General features: G+C 39.9%; 1 protein-coding gene across 2 annotated transcripts in view; it reads left to right on the top strand.

The window, feature by feature from the left end:
* The window catches only part of COL19A1 (collagen type XIX alpha 1 chain), a 661,532-nt gene that overhangs the window by 444,826 nt on the left and 194,070 nt on the right, over positions 1–22,636 (top strand). For both annotated transcript variants that reach the window (XM_075268349.1, XM_075268350.1), the window contains exons 22-29: positions 2,614–2,649; positions 5,478–5,513; positions 6,552–6,605; positions 6,867–6,920; positions 10,773–10,826; positions 14,606–14,695; positions 15,390–15,434; positions 20,337–20,414. In XM_075268349.1, the coding sequence (XP_075124450.1) occupies positions 2,614–2,649; positions 5,478–5,513; positions 6,552–6,605; positions 6,867–6,920; positions 10,773–10,826; positions 14,606–14,695; positions 15,390–15,434; positions 20,337–20,414 (447 nt within the window). The remainder of the gene's footprint in view (positions 1–2,613; positions 2,650–5,477; positions 5,514–6,551; positions 6,606–6,866; positions 6,921–10,772; positions 10,827–14,605; positions 14,696–15,389; positions 15,435–20,336; positions 20,415–22,636) is intronic.

The following is a 22,636-nucleotide window of genomic DNA, read 5'->3' as shown; positions in this document are numbered from 1 at the left end:
CAGGAGAGGGAGGGGGGAGTTCCTCCCCGCTCCACAGCACAGTGCGATAATCTCTGCTCGGCAGAAGGGCGTCCCTGGCTAAGTGTCAGAAACGCCCTTCTGACTGTAAAGCCCTACGGTACCGGGACCGATAGCGCTTTACACCGGGCACAGATCGGGAAAGCCAACAGTGCGCTGAATTCAGCGCACTGTCAGCTTTCCAGCAGTATATAAAACTGCATGTGCCCGATCTGATGAAAGGTCCTCTTTAATTTAATAAAATTTTTGAATTTTCCAGTAACTGCTGCTTCCCCCCCCCCCACACACACACGGCTTATACTTGAGTCAATAAGTTTTTGTGGTAAAATTAGGGGCCTCGGCTTACATTCGGGTCGGTTTATACTCGAGTATATACAGTATATGATCCTTTCAGCTGATTTGTATTATATACCCACTCGCTGCCCTATAGCCCATGGATTAAGCAAATGTCCTAATATAAAAAAAAGTCTGTGTCAGCATTCAGTTACATATGGCACAATAAATAGTAAATAGACTCATAATTAACAACATAAAGAGAGAAAATTGAGAAACCCCCATTATACAAAAATATGAGAATGATGTTACTGAGAGAGAAGATAGTTAAACCAAAAGTTGGCCCGACCGTCAGTCGGAGCAGAATGCCAGTCTCGTCATTACTGTCACAATGGGACCTCCATGTTGGCAGTAATGATATGTTAAGCTTATCTGTATTTCATGCAATTTCCATCTGGCATCGAATCTCAGACAAAACCTATTACTGAGATCTCTTCTGTTTAAAATGGTGTTATCAGGTCTACTATCCAATTCCATGGTCAGACTTATTTAGAGGCAAACTGTAAATTGGTCCCTGTAGATATATCATTGCATAATAATTACAAAATTATATGAAGCTTAGCAGATCAGAATTTCTCTGAATTTCAATCAAAAGTGTAAAACTTTTTATTTTCCTTGCTCAAAGTGCATATTGAGGTGTTGTTAGTCTTTGGTTGACAGTACAACCTGCCAAATTATTTCCATTAGTCCTGGAAAGTATGTTTAATGAATGACATATCCTTATGGCATTGTAATATCATTGTGACCACTGTTTGAGCAAGTCAGTCTAGAGACTGAGAGAGAAAATATAGAAAGTATATCAGATGAAGAAATTGGTTTGTCAGCCAATAATAATAGTTTAAATGGCCAAATATTGAGTTAAGCAGAAATAGTTAATTGCTGTTTAGAATTAACAATTAATTAATTAAATAAGGTTTCAAATTTACATACATGTGTGTTTTTCTGTAAAGCACAAAAAATATATACAGCGTCACAACATAGAGATGATACCTACTGATATCACAAAGAAGGAGTCAATGAAGTTATAGTATTGGGATCATGCCCACAGTGATGTCATCACACAAAAATAATTGATACAGTGATGATGTAACATGAAGAGTATAGACACAATGATGTCACAGATTCAGATCATTATTATGATTATTATTTATACATTACAAGAATAATAAGTACCGTGATGTCACAGTCCCAGGTATAAGGCATGCAATTACATTACAGAAACAATGCACACAGAATGGGAAAGATACACAATGATCATCACAATCACAATAAAATAATACAGACAGTATGCAGCAAGGATGTAACCATGTAACCATGGGCTTTATAGTAAAGTTTGGTATTTGCCGCCATACACCCACTGTTATTATCCATTTTCATTACTACTATTCCTGAAACTTACTTCTGTGTAGAGATGAGTTTCCTAGCAGATACTTTATGTGCTACATGTGTACAGCTATCACCAGAGTTAGTTCAACTCTATAGGGAGTGGAATACAATTACCCTAAAATGAAATTATAAGAAGCCTTAGGGTGCAATTTTTACTGTTAAACTTGATGTAACTAGAATTAGATTAAAAGGGTTGTTACTTTTTTTTTTCTTGGGGGTAAAGATTGTTGAATAGCTTTGTTCCTTAACGTTATATAGTTATTCAGAAACTGCATTACATGTTTTCTCTTGGCTAATTTCCTCAGAGGTGTAAACTGCAGCTCCTGGGTCCTAGTGCTAAATCTGTACCAAGCCCCCAACTATAATGTATAGTCCAAAACAAAAGTGAGCCTAGCACAAGTAGTGATAGATCCAATTAAAACTTCATAGTTATTCGGTCCACTTAAAAACAGAATACAGTGTCCTCCATCCCACTTATGCATTTCGAAATAAGTAAAGCTTTTATTCATAGTAAGATGACTTAAAAAAAGATGTTTAAATTGGATCTATTACTACATGTGCAGGATCCCCTTTCATTTTGGATTTGCCTATGCCTGCCAATATTGCAGGTGGGATCCAAGCACTTTATTAATATATCCAGATTCCCGACCATCAACATTTCATTAAGGACCATGAGCTGTTGTTTCTCTTTTTATGATCAGGTCTCCTCATATTGGCCCCTAAGACTCCTGGGCGCAGGTGCGACTGCATCTTGTTCACTCCCTCAAGTTACAGCCCTGGATTTCCTTTGTCATGTGTTTATTTCTGACCGTTTTGATATTATCTCATTGGTGGTGAATTTGTATGCAATAAGTTTTCACCATGTGTCTCTTCCAGGTCACGGCTGACATAAAAGGAGAAAAAGGTGACCCTGTGAGTAAGAATGAAAAATATGGCACATTTACAGTACAATTGTATCATTTTTAGAATGGTTTGAAATTTAACTATTTGGCATTGAAAGTGAATCAATTAATCTGTTTCAACTTTAATGTGTTTTATGGATTATTGGATTTACTTGCAAGTATTTGAAATGGCTGCACTGATACAGGATTTATATCAAATTAAAATGACTGAGAGATTGTTTGATCAATACCAACCACTCAAAGGGATTCTTCTGGATGGAGCCCCGCTCTGGAAAATCTAAAGCTATTTTTTTAATATCCCCACATTGGTTAGTAAGTTATCTGTTTATCTTTCTGCATAGTTAGCAGATGGCTTCATCCATTCATTTTTGAGAAGAATCGTATCAGAATAATATACAATAATTGGTTTTGCAACTTTCTAATATATGTAGGCTAAATGCACATGAACGTGTGCAACAATGGGTCTGTTACAAAAAGACACAGATGAGCCCGAGCTACCAAAAGGGCAGATGCAGGACCTATACTCAGTTTTGGACCTGGTTCACGGCATAAGGGCTCACAGTGGAATTGTGGTAATACATAGTTGTGGGGTCATAGTAGGGCCATTTTAATGTACTGGGGGGCCCCTGTGCAAACTTTTTGAAAGTGGGCCCCCAGTGACTCCCCATAATGTAATTTCCCCTGCTTCCCTCAATCATCAATGTTAAATGCAAAAAAAAAAAAACGAATATCAAACCTATATCTCGAGTATCTGAATATGTACCAGCATATAACAACTGCTGACTGAAGATCACAAACAGGATGCCAGCACAACTAACTAAGCACTAGTGGACACAGACATCATGGAAAATAAGGTAGCTGTAAGGATTGGAGTCAGGGTCAGGCGGTGTGAGATGACACAGCTGGGATGCAACACTGTGCAACTAATGACAAAAGGGGTCATAGGCCCTGCGGCTATAACTATGCTGTAATATCTGAGATGAGGCAGACCAATGCACTTCCTAACTGAAGTGCGCCTGCCACGACTCCTACGCTTCTGTCCAGGCGGCTAGGGTGAAGGAAGAGGAAGCCCTGAAAGTGCTAGGGGCTGGAGTACAGTGGTCACACATAAGCAGAAAGCACAGTGTAAAATGCAATGCAAAACAAAAGACTAAATAGCATGGAACCAGGGAGGACAACAAGTCCCAGCGAAAACACAATAGAGGAGGCGAGGTCAGACAAGCAATGGGTGAAACCAGGAAATCAGAATAAAGTACAAAATCAGGAGACAAAGAAAAGTCAATTACAAGCCGGTTATACTATAACTAAGGTACAGAACAGACAGGATATCTGACAGAGCTGAAGACCAGGAAACACAAAGTGAATGGCTGGCAAGGATCCATGTCTGGGTGGGGTTTAAATAGCAGCAGAGAAAAACACACCCAAAACACCTGTGATGGCTAAAGGCATAGGGCACTGAGAGTAAGGAAAGATTAACCCTTAATCACCTAAGCGCAACCAACAGAACTCTTAACACGTCTCCCGGGGAGTCGCCGCGCAGCAAGGAGACCGCGGTGACTCCGTGTCCTGACAGTAGCTTCCATAAAGTAGTTGTTAGATGTTGGTATACAGTACTGTCCGTAGCTCTGTACTGTCAGAGGGGACATTCCTTGTCACTGAGCGTCATGGCTGGGCAGTACGGAATGCCCCCTCTGACAATACAGACAGACTGTAAGGAGGGGCATTCCCAGCTAGACTGTCAGGAACTCCCTTCTGACAGTGAAGAGCTATCGGTAACACCACTGATAGCTTTTGCTCCGGGACACATAATGGGAAAGCCGACAGTACACTGAATTCAGCGCACTGTCGGCTTTCTAGTGGTATATAAAACCGTATTCCTGAGGGCATGAAAGGTCTCTTTAAAGTAGCACTCTTGCAAAAAGCTCTTCTAACCAATGACTATATCCATTCCCTTCTGGTCCTCCATGTGTTATGTGAATAGCAATAAGACTCTCCAGCTGACACAACATCTCATGTGTGTACAAGAAGTCTATTCATTCCTAAGAGTACAGTGTCATAGAAATTAATAGGACCAAAAGGACAGCCACTGGTTAAATGATTCCCTTCACTCCAATTTACTTTTCTAATGGGACTGAACATATTAATTTTTGTTGGAGTGCTACTTTAAATGTGAAAAATGTAGCTCTATCCAAGTTCAAAGTAAGAAAAGAAATGACAAAGTACTAAAAAGACAATTTTCGTTACACAGAGAGCTACGAACAAAGACTGCACTATTATTGCTGTCAGATATACTGTACTAGAAAATTGGTATACTGGCAAAAATGCCAGCGTAAACACAGAGGCCCAAAAATGTAAATGATTGGCAAAAACATTAAATTGTACAATTGTGCAAATATTTATGTTTTCATGTAGCATTGATGCAGAGATTATTGGTCAGACTTTATAAAGTAGGAACAAAAATAAAAAGAATGGAAGCAGAAAGCTTCGATTTGAGCAGCATGATCATGATTTATATCAGTGCTGATTGAAGAAAACTACAGGCAAATAGGCATAATTTGTCAAAACATTATAGATGGTGTCATTGGTTAAATATCAATATATCAGATTTATGCTTCCAGACAGAGATTTAAAACCATTTAAGGTTCACAAAACATAGCATAATATTTTTTCATTATGTTATATTAATGGCAAGTATGAAGTGAAATGTGTGTGTATGCCTATGTAATTCATTGCTGTTCTGTATTGTGTATTAAGCCTAAATGTAATTCTGGCTGTATCTGCTGAAAGAGTTTTAAAATTTAGAACTTTGAATATAATGTTGCCTCTATTTCTTGGAAGGGAGAACATGGAGTTAAAGGAGAGCCAGGATTAAAGGTAATGTTTTGAACTTTGAACTTAAAGAGGTTGTATGTTGAAAAAAAAAAATCATTTTAAGATAAGTTGGGGTGATGAAAAAAAAACCACACTCACCTGTCCCTGGTGCTTCGGTGTCCACGCAGTATGGTCTGGTCTTGTTGTTCTGGTGTCTTCTCAAAGTAAAATTGCTCACCAACTGTGATGTCCTGGATCCCTTCCACTGAAGCCGGTGATTGGCCTCAGCGGTCACATGTCCACTCAAGCCAGTCAGCTACCTCAGAGTCCTGATTGGTCTCAGCGATTATGCCAATACCTTCAATGAGTTTTGAACAAACTTAAGGTTTTGTCTTTATGTAAAATACCATCCAAAATATACTTTGGCGGCCTTATTGTAATCTGTTTGGATACTATGCGCTCATAAATCTACATAAACATTAAAAAACCTATTTCTTCTTCTATTTTGAAAGCAAAAAGGATTTTAACATAGGTTAATATACTGTGTACATTACACAGTTGCCCAATAAGGTAGGGTTCACACAGCCGTATGTGTCCGCTCTTTAAAAAAAAAGAAATGGACACCTATCATAACGGACACCAATGGACAGTAACTGATAGATATCAGTTACTGTTCGTTATATGTCCGTTGCCCATAGACCTCAATATTAAAAAAATAAAATAAAAAACGGACACTTATTGTCCATTTTTTTCAAACGGACAGAAAAGTCCTGCATGTAGGATTTTTTTGTCCACTTGAAAAAACGGACGTGGTTGTAAACGGACAAGAAAGGACACAAACGGACACTAAGGGACACTAGATAAAATCCCATTGAAATGAATGGAAATTGCAATCGGACCAGCTAGTGACCACTGATAAAATCTTGTACAGACAATTGCTATGGACAAGCAGACACAAACAGTAGTGTGAATGCCCCCTAAAGATACTTTATGTAAGCATTGCGACTGTGATCTTCTGATGAGTTGTATTTTTATGTTACACTATATACTAAGTTCACTTTACTTAAGTTCTATTAATTGTTATTTGGTGTTTTGATAAAGGGTGAACCAGGACATCCAGGATTGCCAGGATTTGCAGGTGCTCCTGGTATTCAGGTATGATAATATGGATTTTTTTAACCAAAGCATTGTTCTAGCTTTCTAGAAAATTCTCTTAATTCCTAGCAATTAACTATAACTCGTTTTATTTAAATTTATAGATATATAAAAAAAAAATCTATAAAATTTAAGTTCTGTGATGTACATCTTTAATTAGTTAGAGTACTAAGCGTAGAATACTAAGTATTATTAGTGTAATGTGTACATTTGCTTCTACTTTGCTTTGACAATTATTAATTTAGTTTGTAATGTTTTTAGGGGCCTAATGGGGAACCTGGACCCTCAGGACCGAAAGGCTCTCCAGGAGATGTAGTATGTATAGTTTGCACATTATTTTTATTTATAGATGACATACAGTACAGTATTTAATTTATTTTAATTTAGTATTTATTTTTAAATCACAAAAGGAAAACTTTAATCGCAAGTTGTCTTAATTAGTAAAATGGGTGTACAGTATTAGGGACATGACATGTACCAAGGCCATTCAAATGCATCTTGTCCATCCTCTCCCTCAAAGCAAGTTTCCAAAATGTGTTGTACATTGCAGATCCATAAAAAGTATAACAAACATTGCTGCATGTTACTGGTCTGTAGTAATTGTCATAAGAATCCCTCTTCTCTGACATCACATTCTGACCTATTGTCTAGTTCAACAGGTTTGTCCAGTTACAGGAAATAGATGTTATTTGAATAATAGAAAGATTTTGGAGAGTTTATGGTCATTTGATGGACAGTCCATGTCATGTGATATCATGTGACTTGTGCACGATAAAGCTCTTGTTGCAAACCTTTGCGTTCAGCGTATGATCATAGACTGCCCATCAAATGACCATGGACTGATCCATTGGACGTAAATAATGAACCACAAGAAGCAGAGATCTAAAAAAGTGCAAAGAATGGATACAAAACGTTTACGCTAGGTTCACACTAGCGTTCACCTGTCCGTTCTGAGCTTTCCGTCTTCTGCATGCCAGAAGTCGGAAAGCTCAGACCGGGTCCGACCGTGAGCGGCGGTGAGCGTTTTATGCTCTCCGCCGCGAAACCGGATTTTTTAATCCGGACACAGAGTACTGCATGTCCGACTCTGTGTCCGGATTATAAAACCCGGTTTCGTGGCGGAGAGCGCAAAACGCTCACTGCCGCTCACGGCTGGACATCTTTCTCACCCATTCAAATGAATGGGTGAGAAAGTCTCCTCCAGGTTTCCGTCTCCTGCCTCTGTTTTAGGCAGGAAACAGAAACCTGAACTACGGAGAGGAGAACGCTGATGTGAACGAGCCCTTATTGGAAAATTGTATAACTTTTCATTGTGAAAACTATAATATTAATTTTTTGAATTGCCTGAAAGGGATCATGGATTTCTCAGTATTAGGGGTATTATGTAGAGAATGCATACTGCACAGTCGAGTGAGGGCAGGTTCACACCTGCGCCTGGTCTCCACTTTGTGGGTTTCCATCTTCTGCCTGAGAAACCCTGACAGGAGATGGAAACCAGTCAGTCAGTGTCCACCCGTGAGTGCCTGTGAACGGGCGCAGGTGTGAACCCACCCTAACATACAACCATTCTGTTATTTTGGTTAACAATCTACTGTATGGTCGAGGAATCAAAATGTAAGAAATAACTCCACTAGTAAGTAAGTTTTTACTAATTTTGAAATTTTGCCCAAAGTATGGTAAAGACTGATTAAGACTGATGAAATTATTGTGAAAACTCCTTAATATAAATAAAGGTATCTGCTGAATGCTCTGTTTATTGAGTTCTGAAATAAAATAGGATTAGTATTAAAGTCTCTATACTTACCTGCAAATTCCTCTGTCTTCTTCTCTTGTCACCTCCACTACTGTTTATAAAAAAAAAAAAAAAAGTGGATGCACTGGTGACATCACATCGATGGGACCACTGCAGCCATTCACCATTGTCAGCAGTATACAGATGAGAGCAGGTTTTGGCTGCAGCAGTTCTAGTGATACGATGTCATTTCTGAAGCTACTCTGTATAACAGAATAGCAGAGATGATGGGCATACCAATGCAGTTAAGGATGCAGGTAAGCATAAGTGCATTTTTATTTTCTACACCTACCCTGCTCCTTGCACAACAATAAGTATTCAATTTTTTTGCAGCACCAGCGCAGAGAAAATGAATCACTATATAGGGCTCACTGAAATAAATGAACTGTGCATAATATGTGCAAACATGTCAGTGACAAGTCAGAATGACGACTGGTATAGCCACTCTGGCTAATAAATAGGAGTCTTAAATGGGGAACCCATCCTCAACCATTTGAAAATGCCCTAACAAAAGTAGGTTTTCTAAATAGACTAAATTGTATGATAAGAGAGGCAGTAGAGATCAGTGCTAAGTACAGAGATCAATCAATCGATTGATTGATTGATTGAATTGTTATGATTAGATCTAAAGATAAAATGACTTGCAAATTATATCTAATAAAACAAAATCATTGCAGATACATTAATTGTGTAACTTTCCAACATTGAAAATGTACAGTCCTATGAAAAAGTTTGGGCACCCCTATTAATCTTAATCATTTTTAGTTCTAAATATTTTGGTGTTTGCAGCAGCCATTTCAGTTTGATATATCTAATAACTGATGGACACAGTAATATTTCAGGATTGAAATGAGGTTTATTGTACTAACAGAAAATGTGCAATATGCATTAAACCAAAATTTGACCGGTGCAAAAGTATGGGCACCTCAACAGAAAAGTGACATTAATATTTAGTACATCCTCCTTTTGCAAAGATAACAGCCTCTAGTCGCTTCCTGTAGCTTTTAATCAGTTCCTGAATCCTGGATAAAGGTATTTTGGACAAACAATTCAAGTTCAGTTAAGTTAGATGGTCGCCGAGCATGGACAGCCCGCTTCAAATCATCCCACAGATGTTCAATGATATTCAGGTCTGGGGACTGGGATGGCCATTCCAGAACATTGTAATTGTTCCTCTGCATGAATGCCTGAGGATTTGGAGCGGTGTTTTGGATCATTGTCTTGCTGAAATATCCATCCCCGGCGTAACTTCAACTTCGTCACTGATTCTTGAACATTATTCTCAAGAATCTGCTGATACTGAGTGGAATCCATGCGACTCTCAACTTTAACAAGATTCCCGATGCCGGCATTGGCCACACAGCCCCAAAGCATGATGGAACCTCCACCAAATTTTACAGTGGGTAGCAAGTGTTTTTCTTGGAATGCTGTTTCTTTTTGGACGCCATGCATAACGCCTTTTTTTTATAACCAAACAACTCAATTTTTGTTTCCAAAATGAAGCTGCCTTGTCCAAATGTGCTTTTTCATACCTCAGGCAACTCTATTTGTGGCGTACGTGCAGAAACGGCTTCTTTCTCATCACTCTCCCATACAGCTTCTATTTGTGCAAAGTGCGCTGTATTGTTGACCGATGCACAGTGACACCATCTGCAGCAAGATGATGCTGCAGCTCTTTGGAGGTGGTCTGTGGATTGTCCTTGACTGTTCTCACCATTCTTCTTCTCTGCCTTTCTGATATTTTTCTTGGCCTGCCACTTCTGGGCTTAACAAGAACTGTCCCTGTGGTCTTCCATTTCCTTACTATGTTCCTCACAGTGGAAACTGACAGGTTAAATCTCTGAGACAACGTTTTGTATCCTTCCCCTGAACAACTATGTTGAACAATCTTTGTTTTCAGATCATTTGAGAGCGGGCTGTCCATGTTCGGCGACCATCAAACTTAACTGAACTTGAATTGTTTTGTAGAAAGAAATGGTCCAAAATACCTTCATCCAGGATCCAGGAACTGATTAAAAGCTACAGGAAGCGACTAGAGGCTGTTATCTTTGCAAAAGGAGGATGTACTAAATATTAATGTCACTTTTCTGTTGAGGTGCCCATATTTTTGCACCGGTCAAATTTTGGTTTAATGCATATTGCGCATTTTCTGTTAGTACAATAAACCTCATTTCAATCCTGAAATATTACTGTGTCCATCAGTTATTACATATATCAAACTGAAATGGCTGTTGCAAACACCAAAATATTTAGAACTAAAAATGATTAAGATTAATAGGGGTGCCCAAACTTTTTCATAGGACTGTATGTATGTAGGATACATTAAGTAGTGTTTTGTTGAGGTTGTACAAACCAGCATTTCACTGTTACAACAGGGTCTACCCGGAGAACATGGAATACCTGGAAAACCAGGAACCAAAGGAGAAAAGGTATATTTTCTTATTTAACTTTATTCTTTTCCTCTAACTTTCATTTTGTGCAATTACAGTGGGGCAAAAAAGTATTTAGTCAGTCACCAATAGTGCAAGTTCCACCACTTAAAAAGATGAGAGGCGTCTGTAATTTACATCATAGGTAGACCTCAACTATGAGAGACAAAATGAGAAAACAAATCCAGAAAATCACATTGTCTGATTTTGTAAGAATTTTTTTTCAAATTATGGTGGAAATTAAGTATTTGGTCAGTAACAAAATTTAATCTCAATACTTTGTTATATATCCTTTGTTGGCAATGACAGAGGTCAAACGTTTTCTGTAAGTCTTCACAAGGTTGGCACACACTGTTGTTGGTTTGTTGGCCCATTCCTCCATGCAGATCTCCTCTAGAGCAGTGATGTTTTGGGGCTGTCGCTTGGCAACACGGACTTTCAACTCCCTCCAAAGGTTTTCTATAGGGTTGAGATCTGGAGACTGGCTAGGCCACTCCAGGACCTTGAAATGCTTCTTACAAAGCCACTCCTCTGTTGCCCTGGCGGTGTGCTTTGAATCATTGTCATGTTGAAAGACCCAGCCACGTTTCATCTTCAATGCCCTTGCTGATGGAAGGAGGTTTGCACTCAAAATCTCACGATACATGGCCCCATTCATTCTTTCATGTACCCGGATCAGTCGTCCTGGCCTCTTTGCGGAGAAACAGCCCCAAAGCATGATGTTTCCACCCCCATGCTTTACAGTAGGTATGGTGTTTGATGGATGCAACTCAGTATTCTTTTTTCCTCCAAACACGAAAAGTTGTGTTTCTACCAAACAGTTCCAGTTTGGTTTCATCAGACCATAGGACATTCTCCCAATACTCTTCTGGATCATCCAAATGCTCTCTAGCAAACTTCAGACGGGCCCGGACATGTACTGGCTTAAGCAGTGGGACACGTCTGGCACTGCAGGATCTGAGTCCCTGGCGGCGTAGTGTGTTACTGATGGTAGGCTTTGTTACATTGGTCCCAGCTCTCTGCAGTTCATTCACTAGGTCCCCCAGCGTGGTTCTGGGATTTTTGCTCACCGTTCTTGTGATCATTTTGACCCCACGGGGTGAGATTTTGCGTGGAGCCCCAGATCGAGGGAGATTATCAGTGGTCTTGTATATCTTCCATTTTCTAATTATTGCTCCCACAGTTGATTTCTTCAATCCAAGCTGGTTGCCTATTGCAGATTCAGTCTTCCCAGCCTGGTGCAGGGCTACAATTTTGTTTCTGGTGTCCTTTGACAGCTCTTTGGTCTTCACTATAGTTGAGTTTGGAGTCTGTTTGAGGGTGTGCACAGGTGTCTTTTTATACTGATAACAAGTTTAAACAGGTGCCATTACTACAGGTAATGAGTGGAGGAAAGAGGAGACTCTTAAAGAAGTTACAGGTCTGTGAGAGACAGAAATCTTGATTGTTTGTAGGTGACCAAATACTTATTTTCCACCATAATTTGAAAAAAAATTCTTACAAAATCAGACAATGTGATTTTCTGGATTTGTTTTCTCATTTTGTCTCTCATAGTTGAGATCTACCTATGATGTAAATTACAGACGCCTCTCATCTTTTTAAGTGGTGGAACTTGTACTATTGGTGACTGACTAAATACTTTTTTGCCCCACTGTATATTCAGTTACTTGTAATGAATCAAGTTCTATAAAGTTTGCTAGACTAGTGATTCATTGATATATTTCATATGAGAATGTTAGAGAAAGCGACACAAGAACAGTGTCTAAAATGTATGACTAAGATGTAATTATGAGTAAAATAAATAGCAGATTTGCTTAGTAATAGTTGCTAAGAAATGTTTATTGCATATTTTTAACAATGTCTAACACCCACTTCTGTTACTACAGTAACAGTATTGTTCATCTCAACATAAGGATTTCTCTTGTATTTTAGGCCAGATGGCGAAACTTTTTCTAATGTTGCACTGTAGTTATGGACTTGTATTGTATGTTGTAGCTATATAAATATTTCACAAACCACAATATTAAAATTGTCGTACCATCAATACAAATGGTGATAGGTGAACCGAACATACATTGTAGAGTAACTCTGGTATTGAAAACGCATAGTCCAAATTGAAATCGTATATGCAGTTCATTTTATGCCTACCGGAAAACAGTACAGCTTCTGCCCTTTCCTTAGTTAGAAAAGCTGTATGAAGATTCAGAACAGGCTTCCAGAGTTAAAAGCCATTGAATTAAGTGGCATAAATCCTTACTGGTCATTTTGTACATCTTCATCAATATCTGTTGTCAGAAGTGACACCGTTCCATAAGAGCCCGAAGTTGCGTGTCCTTGTCCTCTTTTTTCAAGACAACTATCTTTGCCTCATATAGCAATCATTCAACGTTTCCAAAATTTTAGGTAACAGCTCCTTTCCAAATTCTTTGTGTACCTCCACTGGCAAGCCATCCTTTCCCAGAGCCTTCACATTTTACTCTTCCAGAGTAAACGGCTCATCCAAAACAGTTTGATATTCTTGACATAGCTACCTCATTCCTATACATCTCAGATAAGTGGCTAACCGTACCCCAGTATAGTTCATCTGTTTAGTTTACAAGTTCTCATAATATTTATGAAACACCTGCAATTTCTGTTCCAGCTCCAATGCTACATTTCCATCTCTGTCTACATTCCCAACTTCTTCCTGAGAAACATGTATTTTCTTTACCCTCCTGTACCTACTAATGTTTGTATAGCTTTTTTTTGTGCCTCCAATTTTTCAGGTGTATTGCAAGGAAATATTTTAGCCTGGTTATAGACTAACTCTGCTTATCTATTTGCAGTTCCGTCACTGCTGTGAGTCAGCATTAGTACATTGTTTAATGCTAGAAATACTACTGCACACCTTCTATAAGCGAACTGAGGTGATAACGTCAGGCCTCATGAAATAAACTAGGGGGCAGCATTTTTTTGAAACATCGCAGCTACTTATTGAGTTATTGTTATAACTAGCCATCCTGACTGCCCTCAGTTGCCACCTCTAGGCAGTGCTAAACTTCGTACGGTGTCCCAGCATTCTTTAGCATCAGTTACAGTCCACCCCTGGGATACTGTGTAGGAAGCAAAAAAAAAACGGTCATATATTGTTGTGGTGACATACAAAGAGGTTATATTCTGTGGGAGGCTATGAAAAGCGGGGTCACATACCATGTGCGGGGGACTAAAAAAAAGGTGGTCATATACTGTGTGGGGGGGGAAAGTAGGTCATTGCAGGATTGCGGAGCCTCACTTGAATGGCATGCATAGATGTTGGAAAACAAGGGGTGTTATTACAAGCAGATAGTTCTGCAATTAAATATTTTTTTTTATTAATAATACTTTACAAATTTACACTAAAATGTATATTCAGTTAACTCATTGCCATTTGTTTTAATGGTATAACAACCCCTTGAAAGCTCAGCAAAATGTACAAAATGGTAGAAAACTATGTCATGTCAAATTTGTATTGAAATATACAGATCCCCTCCTCTCCTCCCCATGTGTGTGACATAAAATGACCAGCTTTTCAAAACAACATGATTTCAAGATAATCTGCTACAATATGTAAATCCTATATATGCTTATATGTGGCCACCCAGTGATGGAGTTGTGAATTGCAACTTGTGAAGACTTGTCATGGAAATTTAGTGAGGTACTTTTTTGAGAAACTGAGGTGTGTAACCTATTTGAGCTAAAGTAATGATGGAAACATCCGCAATGTAATAAATAATGAGCATGTAAAAATATTTGTTTCAAAGGGAGATTCAGGTGGCCCTATAGGACCTCCTGGACCAGAAGGTCCCAAAGGTGAACCAGGACCACCAGGATTTGGATTACCTGGGGAACCGGTAAGCATTTATGTTTTAATACTAACACAAGAACTTTCCTGTAGTAATTTTTTCAATTATATGCTGCTTTGTTATCTATATATAAATACACAATTCAGAAAAGCACCTGCAGTATATGATATAACATTGCCTAGGATTTTTATCAGAACTCTGCAACATAAATTTCAGTTTCAAAGCTTTAATTTGTTCATTGGATAACTAAGTCGTCTTACATTTGCGTTAAAGTCTTTTTTTTTTTTTTTTTTTTTTTACAAATTCTTTTACTGGAAAAAATAGAAAAACAAATTAAACCATAAAGAGAAATATGCAAGGAAAGGTACATGGAACATATATGAAAGATTTGCAGATAATAATAATAATAATAATAATAATAATAATCCAGTTTAAGATAAAGAGAAGACATGATGTTAGAGATGGTCTAGAGAAGGTCATTGATGTTCTGTAGAAGGGGTGATATCACAGAATGAGGTATATAATTAAGTGTCATCAAAATTAAGATGGTACTGAAAGCCAAATCTGCTAATGATTTGTCCAGTAAGGGCTGCGTAGAGAGAGAGAAGAGGAGGGGGGCCTAGGGCTGAGACCTCTATTTTGTTGGAATTAATTTTCATAAACTCAACAGCATAGCAATAGAAAGTCTACTTTTGATTTCAAACCATTTAACATTTTCTTTACCACTTTTTTTCTAAATTAGGGACCCACTGGGACACTTGGTGCAACTGGTCCACGAGGCCCCAAGGTAGGTTTTAATAAAGTAAATATATTTTTAAAACTTATATTTAATTATACATTAATTTGCAATTATATTATATGTATAATTGGATATATTTTTATTTAGGTTTTAAATAGTTTTTTTTTTTTTTTTTTCATTTTTGTGTATAAATCAGTATATGTGAATTTTTAAAATTTGAACTATATGTTATTGAGACAGTAATATTTTTCACCCTCTAGCATGCTGTGATTTATCTTTATTTGCATTCTTCTGTAAATGTTCACAAACTTCCTCACTCAACGGAAATATCTGTTGAGCGACACAGAAGAAGAAAAAAGACCTTAAGATAGGTCATCAATGTAAGATGAGTGGGGGATCATGAGTCTCTTCACTGACTACTAAGGTACTTTACCTACTGCATAGGTGCTTTACTTTTTCAGTCCACCCCCAATCACATGAATGAGGCTCACTGTGCCACCAAATTGGTTTGACTTTGGGCTCTTGGTGGCATTGTCTAAGTGGTCTAGGGGTTTTTCACCCTTAAAACCTATACAGGGATCTGGTCTTCACTACAGTGGATCACCATGTTGCTTTCTCTAGGAGTAATCAGGGTTAGGTAGCAGGAGAGAGAGAGAGAGACACCAGCGCATAGCAACCGAGGGTCAGGAAAAAGTATGGTTTAGTCTGGTCTGAATGTCAGGGGCAGTAAACGGAGATCCACGTTTTTGGGAAACCAGAAGGCCATAGATCATCTACAGAGTAACATAATAGTATCAGAAGCAGAGTAAGAAGTCAGGCCAAGATCACTAAACAGAAGATCAATCATGAATACAAGCACAGAACCTATGCAGCCAATGTAACCAGGGGATGTTGCCTGCTTGGAGTAATAGTATGACACCAACTGCAGACCACTGTTACATTTGAAAACAGACCACATGATGAATAAATTGACATTACAGACCTGTCCTAGGGATAAACTGCCTTTCAATAGAAATGAGTATCTGAATTAAAAAAACAAACCGAAAATAAATACACATATATTTGAAATGAAATTACATAGAAGCCATATTTAAATACTGTAATATTACATTATCCAATGTTTCATGTGACTGCCCTTTACCATTATCACAGTTTCCATTCTTTATAGAGAATAGTTTTCAGTAAATACTCAATGGTGATGAGGTCTGGAGTGGCCTGTGAACTACATTAGAGAACATGGAGAACATTTGTCTATGATAAGAACATCCTGATTTTTACATAATTGAAACTAAGTTTACTTTCATATAGTATGTCATTTTTCCATAATCAAGTTTTATATATGGGTATTGTATAAGGTATCCCAATTATATTTCTGGATACTTTACTTTACCATTGATCCTCTATCATACTTCATGGTTGTAGACATAATTCAAAACATCTTGCCTGGATTGGGTGGCATGACTATTGTAATTAGATGTAAACTCAAGTGTGTTTCAGACTACCCCAAACTTTATAGCTGATGCTGGGTTCACACTAGCGCTCGGGTCTCTGTTGTTGGGTCTGCACAGGGGACCTGAAAAACGGAGACCCTGTCCTCCTAAAAAGCAGTTACCTACGGAAATCCACAGTCCCCATAGACTCCAGACTCCAACACAGGTGTGAACCCACAGACACCATAGACAACAGAGACTATAGAGACTCCAACACAGGTGTGAATCCAACCTAAGACAACTATGGAGTTTAGTTGCAATTTCCTATCAACATTTATTGAACTAATGGAATAGAACAGAAAGGAGCCTAATATACGATTACTGAGGGCTATGAATATTATAGTTCATCTTTACCAATAGAGTTCTGGTTGAAATACATTTAGATGTCAACTATAATTCCACTGCAATGTCCATTTCATCTTGAAAAGCTAAGATAAGGATGGTCTGACGCTTCTGCCTTGTATGTCTATATGGGGGGGAACTTGTGCAATTTTTTTTAAACTAATCTGCATCATCTAAAGTGAAAACTGTGGTGGCTTAAATGGAGTTGAGTTTTTCAATGTAGTTATGATGTTAAATATATGAAAGGTCCATTTTTTCAGCAAACACACTGCCTCGGTGCAAGAATTGACTAAATATATTTGTGGAAAAACACAACTGTCAAATAATTTGTGCAAAACATTTTTTTTTCAGAAAATGTGTGCCCAAAGTCAGACTCATTGTTTAAACTTCACATGTCATTATAATGCTGGAAAATTAGGTTGATAAATTACTCAGAATGATTCCTGCTTATCCTTTGAGCTTATTCAAAAAATGAAATATTTCAAAAAATGTTTCTAGCCTTACAAACTATGTATCTCTCTACATTATAAAAATGAATTCTTGTCTGTCCGTCCATCCATCCGTCCGTCCGTCTGTCTGTCTGTCTGTTCGTCTGTTCTCTAATGCGAACCAAACGACTGGACCGATCTTCACCAATTTTGGTACAGAGATACTTCAGATATCTGGAAAGGTTTAAGATGAGACTCCAACTCGCTCGGATGTACCGTTGCTGAGATACAGCATTCCAAACACAGTGCCCCCCCCCCCCTAGCCAATACAAACCTGCAAGACTTTCACTCATATTCCAACTGCAATACACACGGTCACTCCACATGCACAATACAACACTGATATCCAAACTGAGATACACGCATCAGACGATTAGATACACAGATCAGCACACAGTATCACACGCCAGAGGATTAGATACACGGGTCTGCACACAGTCCCACACACCAGAGGATTAAATACGCACTTCTGCACACAGTTCCACACACTGAAGGATTAGATACGTGCATCTGCACACGGTTCCACATGCCATAGGATTAGATACAGGCGTCTACACACAGTTCCACCACTCCAGAAGATTAGATACGCACGTCTGCACACATTTGTACACGCCATAGGAGTAGATACACGCATCTGCACAGAGTACCACATGCCTTAGGATTAGATACACGCGTCTACACACAGTTCCACACTCCAGAGGATTAGATACGCGCATCTGCACACATTTGTACACGCCATAGGAGTAGATAAACGCGTCTGCACAGAGTACCACATGCCGTAGGATTAGATACGCACATCTACACATAGTTCCACACGCCAAAGGATTAGATACGCGCCTCTTCACACAATACCACACAGGGGAGGATTAGATACGTGTGTGTGCACACAGTACCACACTTTGGAGGATTAGATACATGCCTCTGCACACAGTACCACAAGCCAGAGAATTAGATACGAGTCTCAGCACACAGTATCACACGGCGGAGGATTAGATACGCGCGTCTACACATAGTTTCACAAGCCATAGGATTAGATACGCGCGTCTGCACACAGTACCACATGCCGGGGGATTGGATACGCGCGTCTACACACAGTTCCACACGCCGCAGGATTAGATATGCGCCTCTTCACACAATACCACACAGGGGAGGATTAAATACACGTGTCTTCACACAGTTCCACACGCCAGAGGATTAGATAAGCGCGTCTGCACACAGTACCAAATTCCGTAGGATTAGATACGCGCGTCTGCACACAGTACCACATGCCGTAGGATTAGATACCCACATCTACAGACAGTTCCACATGCCGTAGGATTAGATACACACCTCTTCACACAATACCACACAGGGGAGGATTAGATACGTGCATCTGCACACAGTACCACACGACAGAGGGTTAGATGTTCACGTCTGCACACAGTTACACATGCTGAAGGATTAGATACGTGTGTCTGCTCTAAGTACCACACGGGGGAGGATTAGATACGTACATCTGCACACAGTTCAACATGCTGGAGGATTAGATACGCATGTCTTCACATAGTACCACCGCCAGAGGATTAGATACGCGTTTCTACACACAATATCACACGGGGAAGGATTAGATATGCGCATCTGCACACAGTACCACACGCCAGAGGATTGGATATGCACATCTGCACACAGTTCCATACGCCTGAGGATTAGAAACGCACGTCTGCACACTGTACCACATGCCGTAGTATTAGATGCGTGCGTCTGCACACAGTTCCACACACCAGAGGATTTGATAAGCAGGTCTGCACACAGTTTGGATAGATCCGTCTGCACACAATACCACATGCCAGAGGATTGGATACGTGCATCTGCACACAGTTCCACACACCAGAGGATTTGATAAGCAGGTCTGCACACAGTACCACATGCCGTAGGATTAGATACGTGCGTCTGCTTACAGATCCACACGCCAGAGGAATAAATACATGCATCTTCACACAGTTGTACACGCCATAGGATTAGATACACACGTCTGCATACAGTACCACATGCTGTAGGATTAGATACGCGCATCTACACACAGTTCCACACGCCGTAGGATTAGATATGCGCCTCTTCACACAATACCACACAGGGGAGGATTAAATACGTGCATCTGAACACAGTACCACACTTTGGAGGATTAGATATAGGTCTCTGCACACAGTACCACATGGGGGAGGATTAGATACGTGCCTCTTCACACAATACCACACGGGGAGGATTAGATATGTGCATCTGCACAAAGTACCACACCAACAAGGATTGGATACTTGCATCTAAACACAATACTACACGGGGAAGGATTAGATACAGCTTTACTCCAGGTATCCATAACAACTGATCACAGGTTTTTCACTGACATCCAAAATGAGATACACATAATCACATGACGCTTATGGACATACACAGAAACAACATACAAAATACATCAGTGCAAAATTGGACAGTTCTTATGGGACCACTACACAAACATAAAATGTAATATACCTGTGTGAAACCGGGTCCTCCCTCTAGTATTATATATATTCTATGTAGATCTATGTTTCTATATATTGTTGACCAGTCTCTGTCTCCTGTTCGTGTTACCATACGCAATATTATTTTAACAGGGGGAAAGAGGTCTGCCAGGTGTACAAGGGTCTCCAGGAGAGCCGGGGTTACCTGGAACAGTCACAGAAGGTCCCAAGGTAAGTCCATATACAAATATATATTAATAATAGGAAGGTAATGGATACAGACATCTGTACAGAGATGATACATGTTTAGTAATGATCCAAAATTCCATGATTAAAAATACTGGCCCAAGATGAAATTATTTTAGTCCTTCACAATATCACATCCAAGAAGTAACACTGCTTTGTAATTCTGCTTTGTTCATTGCATTCTATGAAAACACTAAAAACTTGGTGGGGAGTTGAGCACATTACATATTGCAGTTTAGTATTTGTATTCCCAAGAGTTTTCTGCAGTTTAAGTTCTGACATGCTCCAGGCATTTTGGAGTAGTTATATTTTTAGCCTTTCTTGTCCATGTTTCTATATTTCAGAGCTTTGAACACATTTCTCACTTCTCATAAGTAAATATTTTGTTGCTACCCACTGACCTTATACATTCACCCCAGTCATAGAACAGAATTGTTTTATTATTAATTTATATATATTTTTTTCAATTGCTTTTTACTTTCTGTGACCTATCAATGCTATCCAACTAGATATTAGTAGAGATGAGCGAACACTAAAATGTTCGAGGTTCGAAATTCGATTCGAACAGCCGCTCAATGTTCGTGTGTTCGAACGGGTTTCGAACCCCATTATAGTCTATGGGGAACAGATACTCGTTAAGGGGGAAACCCAAATCCGTGTCTGGAGGGTCACCAAGTCCACTATGACACCCCAGGAAATGATGCCAACACCTCTGGAATGACACTGGGACAGCAGGGGAAGCATGCCTGGGGGCATCTAACACACCAAAGACCCTCTATTACCCCAACATCACTGCCTAACAACTACACACTTTCCACATTCAAAAAAAACTCTATCAAAGTGGGAAAATACCTGGAAACCTTCTTTACTCCCCAAATGGATGGACACAAACCCCAATTTAAGCTCAACAAACAGTAACAACCACCCCTTTAAATCACGTTCCCCATGACAACCACAAATGGAATAGGCAATGGGAATTCCAAAAGCCCTCACCCTTAACTGTCATTTTGAGTGTGTGTGTGTGTGTGTGTGTGTGTGTGTGTGTGTGTGATGTGGTAAGACCTTCCAAAATTCACTTTTCTAGCCCTTAACATGAGCCCTTCCAAACAAAGTTACATGACCTTAAGCTGAGCTACCAGCAGAGATTGAGGCCCTTGGCATGAGTAGAGCCTTGCACCAGCAGTGTTTTTGGCACTTAGGGTGAGTTGAGCCTTGTACCAGCGTGTGTCCCTTAACATCAGGCGGGCCCTAAGTTCTGCGCTTTGCACAAAAGTTCCACATTAACTAGGCTGAATGGTACAAAGATTAGTAGGCCCGAGAACCAGGAACAGGTCTTGCAATGGCTGTCGGATAACGCTTAAAGCACATTGTCCACCAGCCAGTCAGCCTCTACCTCCTCTTACCCAACAGTCTTGTCCTCCTTCCACCCAAAATTCCCAATCTTCTCAGAACAATAACCCCAACTGTCCCTGCTCCCCAGAGCTGTTCTCCCTTCCTTTGACTGTACCGCAACCTGCCCCTCCATTTCGCGATTCCACGGACCTAACAGACGAGTATCTGTGTCCAGATGCTCAAACACTAGAGTCTCCTCCATTCCATCTCCGGTCGATTTGGTGGCGGATGACCAGCAACCCACCCTCATCGACGACGATGAGACGCAGTTGCTGTCAGGGCAGCCAGTTGACATGCGCATTGTGCAGGAGGAGGAGGCGAGACAGGAGTTGGAAGAGGAGGTGGTGGACGACGAGGACACCGACCCCACCTGGACAAGGCAGATGTCAAGCTGGGAAAGTAGTGTGGATGTTGAGGCAGGTGCAGCACCAAAAAGGGTAGCTAGAGGCAGAGACATGTCCAGAGGCAGAGGTCAGCTGCTTTGCCGAAGCCAGGCCAGACCCGGAATGTCCGAAGATGTTCCCTTTTGTACCCAGCCCAGAAAAACTCCCCCATCGAGGGCACGTTTCTTGAAGGTGTAGAGTTTTTTCAAGGAATGCGCCGAGGACAGATATAGTGTCGTCTACACAATTTGCCTCTCGAAATCGAGTAGGGGCCCTGAGAAGAGCAACCTGTCCACCACTTCAATGCACCGTCATTTGGAATCCAAGCAATGGAATCAGTGGCAGGCAGCAACGGCAGGACAAACGTCGCCCGCCGTTCATGCCACTGCCTCTGCTCACAGTGCTGGCGATGCACTCCAGAGGACGAGCCAG

This window comes from Leptodactylus fuscus, chromosome 3 (genome assembly GCF_031893055.1).
Source record: "Leptodactylus fuscus isolate aLepFus1 chromosome 3, aLepFus1.hap2, whole genome shotgun sequence".
In the NCBI taxonomy this organism is placed as follows: Eukaryota; Metazoa; Chordata; class Amphibia; order Anura; family Leptodactylidae; genus Leptodactylus; species Leptodactylus fuscus.
The sequence above is the reverse complement of the archived record's forward strand: the minus strand, read 5'-3'. Positions and strand labels throughout refer to the sequence as shown.